Source organism: Electrophorus electricus, chromosome 4, assembly GCF_041902795.1.
Source record: "Electrophorus electricus isolate QZ-2024a chromosome 4, ASM4190279v1, whole genome shotgun sequence".
Lineage (NCBI taxonomy): Eukaryota > Metazoa > Chordata > Actinopteri > Gymnotiformes > Gymnotidae > Electrophorus > Electrophorus electricus.
In genome coordinates, this window is record NC_137500.1 from 31,878,544 (window position 1) to 31,891,006 (window position 12,463).

The following is a 12,463-nucleotide window of genomic DNA, read 5'->3' on the forward strand; positions in this document are numbered from 1 at the left end:
ACGGTTCCAGAGCACCTGTAGTGCCTACATCCAGCCCCAAGACAGTGCCTGTCTTGTCTGTTGGCTTCATGGCAAGCCACAGGTCAAATGTAGTGAGAACGTCATGTTGGTGTATGTTGGGGGATGTGCAGAGAGTAAAGATGACCAGGATTCTCTGTATTTACCCTTTACTATCCCTTTTTTTGGATAGTAAAGACAGATACTTTCTGCATAATTAACCTCAAAGCGAATTGTTTCATATGCTGTGTACTACATTACGAGAGTAATTTAGAATACTGTATCTGTAAAAGCGTTTGCACACAAAACAGTGAATTCTACTGTTATGATTCCACATCTCTCCCTCTGTTCTTTTAAAAAGAAATAAAAACTCAAATTGCTGCCTTTCTCTCTCTCTCTCTCTCTCTCCATCTCTCTCTCTCTCTCTCTCTCTCTCTCTCACTCTCTCTCTCTCTCTCTCTCTCTCTCTCTCTCTCTTTTTTCAGCGGATCCTCTGGTTGGGAGCATAGCCACTCAGTACTTGACCAACAGAGCCGAACACGACAGGATAGCTCGACAGTGGACCAAGAGATACGCCACATAGATGCTAACAGCCCAGCCCTCGCTCCACTCACCCAATCACCAGGCGAGACCCTGCCCCGCCCCACCCCCAGCCTCCACCCAGTCTCCTGCACGCCCGCTCGGATCCAGGAGAGACGACTTTACAACGTGCAGCAAATCTTTATAACCTTTACGATACGGACTTGTGTGTATATGTCCTGCGGATTCTACCCTGTTCTGGTACCCAACACGGACTGGGGAGAACAGACCAGAGCCCACCTAGCTGAACGCTCCCGGTGTAGATTTTTGTAGCTATAGGTTTAGCTCTGTTCAATTGCCTATTACCAGTCTTGTTTCTTGGGGATATTAAAAAAAAATGTATTTTGTGATGTAATAAGGAACCTTCCTAAAGTCAACCAAATATTCTGGTATATTTTAGCCTCCTCCGTTATCTGTACGAAGCTGAAAAGAAGGAAAACGTGGATAAACATTTAGCTGTAGAATATTAGAGGCTCCTGACCCTTTTCCAGTCCTGTGATACGTGACATTGTGAATCTGTTCTACCGTTGTCACTTTGTAATGAAGAGAAACAGACAAACCCGTCGAACGTTTTGTAGCTCAGCTGAAATGAGCCGCCATGTAATATCCTCTCATACACAATAAATTTAAAAAAGGGAATAGGGCTGTGTGTGTGTGTGTGTGTGTGTGTGTGTGTGTGTGTGTGTGTGTGTGTGTGTGTGTGTGTGTGTGTGCGCGTGCGTGTGTGTGCACGTGCGTGCCTAACCGAGTTTGGCGGCTGCCAATCAAAATATCAGCAGTGTGAATGCGCTCAGTTCAGGGTCCCTCGCCACGCCCCTCTTGCACATCACCCTCATCAAATCACTGAGCATCTGAAACACAAAGGAAACTCCATCATCGGTTATAAAAGGCAACATTTTTGCCAGAGTTGCTTCTGTGCCCTTTTACATCTGATGGCTGATGGTATTTAGAAGTGATCGTTGTCCAGTGATCATTGTTAAACGTTGTTTAAAACATTTTTTACCTGGATGATTCACAAAATGACCCTATGCTCACCAACTTCTTAGGTGGTTTTGAGGGGGTCATGGGTGTTTGTGCTACTCCTTCAAGGATGTCAGTCGGGTATTCTAGCTACCTCTCTCTCTTTTTCACTCCCTTTTCCCCTCCCACCCTGGTCGTTTTGTGGAGAGTGATTTATTCTGGCCAGTGGTGAACGTGTCAGATTTATATCCAGGAGGAGAAAGCGCATGCAAGCTGTTGTCTGCTGCCCCCTGGTGGCTGCTCTTTGAATAGCGCTCTCAGCTGGGGCTTAGCATGGCGAGAGTGAGAGAACTGCTGGGTTGAGGTTGATAACATTTCTTCCCCTGTGAGGAGAGACCCACAGTGTCCCTGACTGTCATTTCTGTGGAATGGCACGACATGTTCGGGCGCCAGCCTGAGATGCTGTGGATTAGTGCGTGTGTTTGCGTGCGGCCTGTATTTGAAGCGTGTGAGCTTGTTCTCTGGAAAAGCCGAGGGCTGTTTTCAGTTTCTTTAACCCTATCTAACACCTTGCTACGCACAGATACACGGGCATACGCACGCCTGAAGGGCTACTGTTGTAATGAGCCAGGTCTGAGTTGCACTTTCTCTTTCAAATCTCAGAGAGAAGCTGCAAATAAACAGGGACTGCTGAGATCTCGGAGGTGAGGCAGTGAGATCGTCTCCAATGCGTTTGCTCACGGTCGGTATAAACCCGCAGTAGCTATTGGTGTTAGACTGGAATGTTCTGAATGGCAGGTGTGAGCTCTCTACTGGCGCAGGAGTGTCTGCCCAGCACACGAATCCATCCCCGTTTCTGGACGTGCTGGACGTGGACAGGCTGGTGTGTTTTGCTGCACCCGAACATCTGGAGGTCGTAGCACTGCGCGCTTCTGTCTTCTTTCTGCTTGTCGTCAACTGCTGCCACAGTTCAGCATGCCCTCACACGCCTGGACCAACGTCTGCTAGTCGTTAAGGTTTCACTCCAGTGCATTTGACAAAGGAAAACCATTGAGCACTGGGATACACCACAATGCTCCGCCCCACCACTACTGTATGCTTGACCCCTAAATAGCTGAGTTTGTATGGGGGTGAGGTTGTATTGTTAACGCCCCCCGCACAGCACACAATGGTATTTCCCATGCTCACAGCTCATGTTGAAATGTCCCTTCTCCTGCCCAGCTCACCAGGGCTGTAACACTGAGCCGCCGATGTGGGGGTGGCGTCAGACGACCAGCTGCATCCCCGGTGGCACGGCCAGGCCAGGGCGCACTCTTCCCACGCCGCCACACGAGGGAGACAGAGCATCACGTTACGCTCATGCCACGCGTGCTGCTTCTACGGAATCTCATTTGAGACCACCAGGACATGATTAATAGTTCATGGTTTTGGACAATAATATCGTTTATTTGAATCTTGTTAAGTTATGTAAATAGAAAGGATGTGTGCAGTGTGCTGGGTAATCAGGTAATGGACTGGGGGTGATGAAGACACTCGTTGAATTATCTTATACACACACACACACACACACACAAATTCACACGGCGTTTAAAAGGACAGCTCAGGTAATGAGTATTGAGCCTGATTATGTTGTTCTGGAGAGTGGACCTGTCTCTCTGTCCCCTGTGCTGGCTGTCTCTCTGTCCCCTGCGCTGGCTGTCTCTCTGTCCTCTGCGCTGGCTGTCTGTCTTTGCCCTGCGCTGGCTGTCTCTCTGTCCCCGTGCTGGCTGTCTCTCTGTCCCCTGCGCTGGCTGTCTCTCTGTCCCCTGCGCTGGCTGTCTCTCTGTCCTCTGCGCTGGCTGTCTGTCTTTGCCCTGTGCTGGCTGTCTCTCTGTCCCCTGTGCTGGCTGTCTCTCTGTCCCCTGTGCTGGCTGTCTCTCTTTCCCCTGTGCTGGCTGTCTCTCTGTCCCCTGCGCTGGCTGTCTCTCTTTCCCCTCTGCTGGCTGTCTCTCTGTCCCCTGCGCTGGGTGTCTGTCTTTCCCCTGTGCTGGCTGTCTCTCTTTCCCCTGTGCTGGCTGTCTGTCTGTCCCCTGCGCTGGCTGTCTCTCTTTCCCCTGTGCTGGCTGTCTCTCTTTCCCCTGTGCTGGCTGTCTCTCTGTCCCCTGCGCTGGCTGTCTCTCTTTCCCCTGTGCTGGCTGTCTCTCTGTCCCCTGCACTGGCTGTCTCTCTTTCCCCTGTGCTGGCTGTCTCTCTGTCCCCTGTGCTGGCTGTCTGTCTCTTTCACGTATTCTATACGAGGACAAAAGCTCTGAACCCATGTTGCATTTGGATGGAAATCACCACACTTGTGTCTCTGAGCTGCTCTCACCTCCTCTGTGAAACATTAGACATGAAACAGCCTCGATTCCACCTGCCTTCAGAACTTCACAGACACCATCAAACTTCCTGAAGCAAACCCTCCTCCTGCTAAAGTGAAGATTTCCTTCTGAATCAAGGTTGCAGTGCAAAAGTGTCTCCTTTATGTCTCCTATCTCCCCTGTTCTCCATGACTCCTTCACTCAACTGCTTGATATATGTGGGAGGTGTGGGGGGGTCCAGTGTTCTAGTGTAAATCGGAGTCCATGTCTCCCCCAAAATCCAGCCTAAGGTCTCCCTTCACGACGACATGTTGAGAGTGAATAATATTTACCATGAAAGACACAAACTCTGTTTTTCCTTCATGACAGTCTACAAAAATCTTATTGTTTGTGGCAAGATAATTGTGTTTGATGCTTGCTGTGGTTAAGATGCTGTTCCTTAACTAATTGGTGACCAGAAGGGTTTAACACCCATAACCTGATGTTGTTAAGCTCCGTTTAAGGACTCATGAGAGCTTATTAACCATTTGACATCCTTCTGATGGGACAAAAGATGGAACTGGTGCTCGACACTGAATGAGTGGTTCAAGTGTGTGCGAGTGTGTGCGTGTGTGTGTGTGTGAGAGAGAGAGAGACAGCAGGCCAAATAAGATCTATTCCCCATGCTGACGGAGCTGTTACAAGTGGAGAGTACAACAGCTTAATTGAAGTGAAGTGAGCTGGGATTTCTGGGTGTGCCACTAAGCACCCTGGTCCTGGTCCTGGTCCTGGTTGTACCCCCCACCACCACTCACCCACCCCACCACCCTTTTTTAAGAAGCGGTGTGGGGTTTTTTTCCTTTTTCTTTCAGCCATCAGCAGCAGGAAGTACTGATACCAGGTTCTGTGTTGTTGTGTACTGAACGTACAACTTCTAGTAAAAGTCTGCAGTGAAAATGAGTTTAGACCTCTATCTGTCTCTATCTGTCTCTCTCTCTCTCTCTCTCTCTCACACACACACACACACACACACACACACACACACACACACACACACACACACACAAAGGTCTTTTCCTGTCTGCTGTATACCCTGTGTAGGAAGCGGATGTGCTGAGGGAAATCCTTTCCCCTGATCAGGTAGTCAGACTGGTTTCCGTGCCCCCCCCCCCCCCCCCCCCCCCACACACACACACAAACACACACCGACTTTTAACTCCACACTGCTGCTGTTTAAATGATGAGGAGCTGAAATGGCCTGCTTGGCATTTCACACGCACACACACACTGTTGCTTTTTAGCCCATAGTTTCTTGCTCTAGTACTTTAGAAGCTGGACCCACCAGAGTCGTCGTCACCTACAGTCATTGTGACGCTCCTTTAATCCTCTAACACTTCCTCCATCACATAGTTTCCAGCGCTTGTTCACTTTTCATCCTATAGCCCTGAAACATGGAGCAGAGCCTCAACTAGGCACCCAGTGCACTCGGCTGTGTTTCATACTGAGAGCCCTTGTCTGTTTTCCCCTGCTGTGCTTTCTGTAATCCCGTTGTCCAACTCTGAAAACTCAGTGACCGTAATCCTCTTGAAGTGTTAAGCAAGTCTCAGCAAACATGACAGATGAAAAAGGAGACTATTAACCACAAATCCAGGGCCGCGCTTCGTGCTGATACGATTCCGCCATGTCCGAAAGGCACCTATTGGCTTGCCTTCTTCCAGTGATCAAAAATTGTCATTTTTGATGTGACGATTCCCACATTCACTTGGCTGTAGTTTTTGTGTTTTTGCAATGGGTTTATTTTAACTTCTAGACAGAATTTTTCTAGGTAAAAACATTTTTTGGGTGGGGGGGGGGCATTTTTTGGTAACTAGTTGAGTGATTATTTGTTATGTATGCAGTCAAGACGGAAGGATAAAATGACGCCTGCCCTCACTGGTCAGGGTTGGCACAGATCCTTTTATTGCTTGAAGAACATGGAATTTCCTGTTCCGTGAAGAACCCCCCTCACTGGAGACTATAAACAGCGCAGAAAAATTCCAAGATGTTGAAAGTAGGCCATAAAACAGACCCAGTCCAGAGATGAGCGGATTCTGGGATTCTGGTTATTTTAATTTCTGTGTGAGCACAGACCAGTGCCAGGATCGGATGATGGAGAGTGTGAGTACGGATGAGAGGGTGATATCCTGACTCAGCCAGTTGACCACTGTCTGGGAGTAATTTAGGCCCGCCAGTGTGTGTGTGTGTGTGTGTGTGTGTGTGTGTGTGTGTGAGTGTGAGTGTGTGTGTGTGTGTGTGTGTGTGTGTGTGTGTTTTGAACCTCTTTATGGTATAACTGCTTTAGCTTTGTTAGTTGCTTTTGTTTGTTTAGCTCCCTGTTTATTTATTTGTTCATTTTTAACAACACATATGCTCAAGCAGCACTAAGTATGACATATTGGAGGCCTGTTTCTGCATGTCTGTCTCCTAGGTGTGTGGTGTGGTTAATTACTTAACCATGGGCAACCCCAGAGGTGATGTGGTTCTGCGCTACACAACCACTACACACCTCTCAGACGGAGCCTCACCTCCACACGTAGCCTCCAGATGGCGCTGTCTCCACACGCCGAGGGCTCGGCATCCCAGAGGGCCGTGCGACTTTGTCTTAATGACGAGGCTCAGATGGCTTGCTAAGTGTCTCCTCTGGGAGACTATTGTAATGGAAGCTTAGACCCCCCCCCCCCAACACACACATACACACACACACACACACACACACACACACACACACACACACACGAGATGCTTCTACAGAGGCCAGATGCTACTGGGAGAACCCCCCTGCTTTAACCTGTCAGCTTTAAGCAGCCCAACCCCCACCACACATATACACACACACACACACACACACGTGCGCATGCACACACACACACACACACACACACACACACCACAACCACCAGTCCTTCTGCTGTAGATGCAGCACTACTAAAGACACCCATCAGTACACAACAGTCTCTGTTAGCATCTCTTTGGCTACGCGCCAGTCTGCTGGTACCATCTCGGAGTGTTGGGGAGGGTTTGGCAAACCTAGACCTGCAGCATCTCCTCAGCAACACAAGTCCTGGATCAGAACAAGCATTAAAGAGCCTGATTTTCACCGAGGGCGCCGTTATTAGCAAGCCTGCGTTTGGTCTGGTGATTTCACACCTCAAATATTCTTCTGTCAGATGTTTTTGTTTTTTTGTTTTTTCTGAAGCAGCATATTTACATTTACATTTAAGGCATTTAGTTGACGCTTTTATCCAAAGGGACTTACAGTTACGACCGAGTACAACTTGAGTAATTGAGGGTTAAGGGCCTTGCTCAGGGGCCCAATGACGGAAGTGAAAATATGATGGAATATGATGGAAGTGAAAATACAGTACAAGCACGGTGCCCTTGCAGGAAGTTCACCAACTAAAACTCAACAGCTGATCACGTACCAGTACTAAGAAAGGCGGGAACTCCGAGGCCATGCCAAAGCGCGGGTGGGGCATCGAATACCGTAAGTCAAGGTAGACCAAAGAACAGCAAACCTCTCCTAAGCAGTACAGCTAATCCGGGTATGGCATGCACAAGAAAAAGAAAGAGGCTACCTCCAGATATAAGCCGCACACGGCGCCGGCACTGGGGCGTTGAGCCAGTCTGATCACTGCTCACTAGAGTCTTCTGGTCAGATTTGTGTTTGATGGTTTGCTATTAGTTCTGTGAGGGTGTCAGTGCAGAGAAGTTACTAAACCATGCATGACTAAAAAAAATATTACACCCCTTTGGTATAATGGCACTGGTGTTGCACTGCAGTTGTGGTCAGTCAACCGCAGTTCAGTGCATTTGGTTCGGCTCTAATTAACAGCCATGTGGATGTATTCTTAGCGTTGAAGTCACACTTCCAGATGAAAGGAGAAGTTATTTTGTTTTGTTTTGTTTTGTTGACTACAAGCATTCTGCCTTTTTGTTTTTATGCTGATCTGTTTGTTTTTTTGCCGGACTGCCCACTCACATTTCCTGAATCTGGCTGTGAGCTAAGCAGACAAGGTGAAACTAAAGAAAATAGCCAAACGCTGTTGCGTATCTATGGTCACACACACACAAACACACACACACTATGGTAATGACAAATCTCATTGCTCTGATAGACACCGTTGACATTCAGACACTAAGGAAGCAAGCCTCTCTCATTCTCTATCAATCTTGTGCATTCTCTTTCCATCTCCCTCATTCACTGTATATCTCTCATTCTCTCTCCATCTCTCAACTTCTCTCATTCTCTCCATCTCTCTCATTATCTCTCCATCTCTCATTCTCTCATTCATTCTCTCACAAACTCTCATTCTCAGTCTGCCATTCACTACATCTCTCTCATTCTCTCCATCTCTCATTCTCTGTCTGCCATTCACTACATCTCTCTTTCTCTCCATCTCTCATTCTCTCTTTCATTCTCTCTCACTTTCGACTGGAGCTCCTACATCCCCCACTCCTCCTAAAAGCGAGGATTAGTTCTGGAGGATTTGCAAGCAAACTTCCCCCACAATGGAACTTTGGAGGGGACCATGAAACAGCTCATCTGGGCATCAAACAGAACCAGCCCATCAGCCGGCAGACCAACTCGCCTAATTATTTCAGCTCCTAATTAGTGTCTAGAGCATCTCTCTCTCTCTCTCTCTCTCTCTCTCTCTCTCTCTCTCTCTCTCTCTCTCTCTCTCTCCCCCCCCCCCCCCCATCCTCCATCCTTTGTGTGTTGTGTTACAGGATTTCCCTTGTGTACGGCATTAGTAGACTTCCAGATAATTCCGCTCCAGGCCGTGCTGTCTGGGACATTCCACCCACGCCAGCCTCGGCCAAGCTGCTCTGATTTGCACAGGTCTTGCTGACTGATTAAGAGAAACCGGAAGCATGTCAGCGTTAAAGACCAGGGAGCTTAAAGCACAGAATTAAACACACTGCCGGAAGTTTAACGACTTAAAAAGCTTTAACACCTAAAGCCATCCTGTGATCTTTTGTTTTTATTTTGGTCCTATGGCACAGCCATTCTGATTGGTCCTTGATTATAAAAAAAAAAGGACATTTGGGCCATTCTGATTGGTCCATGATTATAGTAAAGGACATTTGGGCTATTTTGATTGGTCCTTGGTTATAGTAAAGGACATTTGGGCTATTCTGATTGGTCCTTGGTTATAGTAATGTAACGGCCCGAGTGCCGCAGGGCAAGGAGCAGGACGTTCAGACTCCCTTGATGGTAATAGACATTTATTGTGAAACACGGAAGACAAGGGCACTCACATAAATGGTGAGAACCAAGCGCATAAACCATTGTGAACACCAACACAAACGAGCAACAAAAAAAGGTCTACATTTTCAATGACTGACAAAACTGCATGCACCAACATACACACAGACAATACACACTAATCCATTTGCAAGTGTGCGTAGACACCAGAGGCGTGGCTACAAACAAGAACAATTACAATGAATTCCCACTGCACGTGGTGGGCCGAACCACGTGACCAGTGGAAAGAGCAGCAGTCTGTGACAAGTAAATGATATTTGGGCTATTCTGATTGATCCTTGATTATAGTAAAGGGAATTTGGGCTATTCTGATTGGTCTTTGATTATAGTAAAGGACATTTGGGTCATTCTGATTGGATGACTATAGAAGTGCGCTGGGCCAGCCCTTTGACACATTAAAAGTCTCAAGCACTGCTAATTTTACTTTATACAAAGTTCCTACTTTTGCATGTAAATCTAAAGTTGTATCAGAGCAGTTTACATCAGAATGAGTGGAGAAATTGTTAGAAAAGCAGACTTAATATAATTGTACTTAATTTAAATTGTTTATTGTTAATAAATAACACAATAACAGATTTCTGATTTTTAAGAAGGGAGAAATTTGATTAAAGATGTCTAATGAGCCGATATAAACATTTTGACACGTTTAAGTGTTTAACGGTGGATATTTTTAATCATTTAATCATTATTTATTTATATTTTTATTTTACAAATTTACATACATTTATTTCCTATGACTTTATGCAATGATTGTGTATAAATATCCCTGGAGCATGCAAAAAAAATGTACGAGAATGTGAGGATAGACAAAGGACATACATTCTGTATCCACAGTCGGTTTGCTGTTCTCCAGTGACCATCGTTGGTGTGCATGCGTGTGTGCGTATGTGTGTGAGCAGCCCGTGTGTCTGACACTCTGGCAGGGATCACATTTCCCTCTGTGTGAAATCCGTTTTGTGGGGATGCTAAGAATCCCCCCGTGCACACGCACACACACACACACACACACACACACACACACACACACACACACACACACACACACACACACACAGAGTGTATGGTATCAGCCCAGAACCGCCAGGCATCCCCAAGCCAGATCAAGCTCTACAGGAAGTTTGACTGTCTTCAAGACCATATAAGGGCAAAAGCGTGAAGCGTATCCCTGCCAGCGATTGTCCAGAGCCACGGGGGTTCCCCCTCTTCCTCCGCTGCTGCTGAACTCTGGAACCTCTTAAAACCCACGATCCCAACATGTGACTCAGGGAAATGAACTCAGGCTGAGCGAGAACAGATGTTCTGCGACGCCTCACAGTGACGCCTAGCTGACACCATCGGTCTGCTTTCAGGAAAGAGGTACCATGCTTGGGCCCCCGCACTGTCTGTCCAAGCCTCCCAGCCCATGAGCCACGTCCAGAGGAGGGATCTGTGCCTGGAATGCGAACCCGGAATGCTGCAGCATTCTGATTCTGTTTGATGATTAATTTACGAGTGGAACCGCGTGGGGCAGGGATATCGGGCGACTTCACGGGACTGCAGTCCTTACGTGACTGGAGTTTGACATCCTTGAATTACAGAAATTGTCTATTTTGCATACACAAGCCATCACAAGCCCTGGAGGCCAGTGAGTGACTCACACTGTAAACGTCCAGCATCTGTTCTCAGGTGTCTGTAGTCAGTGACTCACTGAGGCCAGAGTCAGATGTGGAAAATAATCACACCAGGCCCAGAATAGAGTCTGTAATGACAGGGAGACTCGGTTTTCCGTAGAGCTTGCAGTTCACCATCGGTGAGTCCAACTGTCCTGCCCGTTACAGCGAACAGGTTTCAGAGGATTACCTCAGCCTGGGGCTGGGTGTACCCACACTCACGACGGGTGAGCTGGAGCCCCTAATGAAAGGCCGTTGGCAATGGGTTCTGACAGCGCAGCAGTAGGGCTGAGGGGAGTGATGTCAGAAGGATGAGACAGTGGAGGGGAGTGATGTCAGAGGGATGAGACGACACTGCTGGGCGCCCACACTGGCTCAGAGACCAGTTGATGGGACAGAGAAAGACAGAGCAGGCAAGAGTGGAACAGGTAGCAGACGAGAAGCATCTGTGCCATCTCACTCTCTCAGTCTTTCTCACACACACACACACACACTCTCTCTCTCTCCCTCTCGGTCTCTCTCTCCACACTAGATTGATTTAGTCTGACTGCAGACTCCCAGAAGTTTCAGAAGAGATTTATTTTTAAAAAAGGCTAATTTTCCATAAGAACAGATTTGAAATGTCAGAGAACCTGCAGCCTGAGCTACAGCTTGACGTCTAACAGAAACTTTTTCCATCTGACTATGGGACTCTAGCAGGCCAGATGACTTTGAGCTGAGGGCATGAATGAAGACACCCCAGAGCAAACCAGACTGACCCAGACCAAACCAGACTGCACCAGACTGACCCAGACCAAACCAGACTACACCAGACCAAACTGGACTACCCAAGACCAAAACAGACTGCCCCAGACCACCACAGACAAAATCAAACCGTCTCTGACCACTCCAGACCACCATAGACCACCCCAGACCAAACCACACTGCCCCAGACCAACACAGACCACCGTAGACCACCCCAGACCAAACCACCCTGCCCCAGACCACTGTAGACCACCCCAGACCAAACCACCCTGCCCCAGACCACTGTAGACCACCCCAGACCAAACCGCCCCAGATCAAAGCACACTGCCACCTGACCGTCTAACCTCAGACCGCATCTCACCATCCCACCTGCCCCACTGTGACTCCACCCACACATGTGGGAGCGGGAACCAGTACCCACTAGCAGGACTGTCGTGTTTGACCTAATAAACCCCATCGCACTACAGTGAAAATGACCACATGTAGGGGGCAAATGAGAAGGGTGTTAGTCAGCAGAAGCTTGGACAACACTTACCCCACAAACGGATAAACAAGACAAACAGGAAGTAGGTATTCCCCAAACCTGCACACCTTTGGACAGTGAAGTCGCAGCACTGTTTTGTAAATTGACTTTGATATCCAATGACATACTGCTGACAAATAAATCCCATGTAGTGTAAGGGAGAGTTTGCCTCTGTTTAATGACACTGGTCTGCTTTACAGATGCCGTGTGGATTTCAGCTCTTCTCCTGGTGCTGTTTTATTCCATTATTGAGACAGTATTAATATGAAAGCCAGACTCCCACTCTCCCTCGCACAAGCCGTTACACATACTGTATAGAACATTAATTTTATTGGTGGTAGATATATACAGGCGGTGTGAGGAGTGGGCTATCAGCTAAAGGACAACCCCG

The 12,463-nt window shown here is 47.7% G+C and overlaps 1 protein-coding gene across 1 annotated transcript in view; it reads left to right on the top strand.

Moving 5' to 3' along the window:
* ube2e3 (ubiquitin-conjugating enzyme E2E 3 (UBC4/5 homolog, yeast)) overlaps positions 1-1,215 on the top strand; it is a 39,904-nt gene extending 38,689 nt beyond the window's left edge. The window contains exon 6 of the mRNA XM_035523806.2: positions 483-1,215. Coding sequence (XP_035379699.1) covers positions 483-580 — 98 coding nt within the window. The 3' untranslated portion in view covers positions 581-1,215. The remainder of the gene's footprint in view (positions 1-482) is intronic.
* The last annotated feature ends 11,248 nt before the right edge of the window (positions 1,216-12,463 follow it).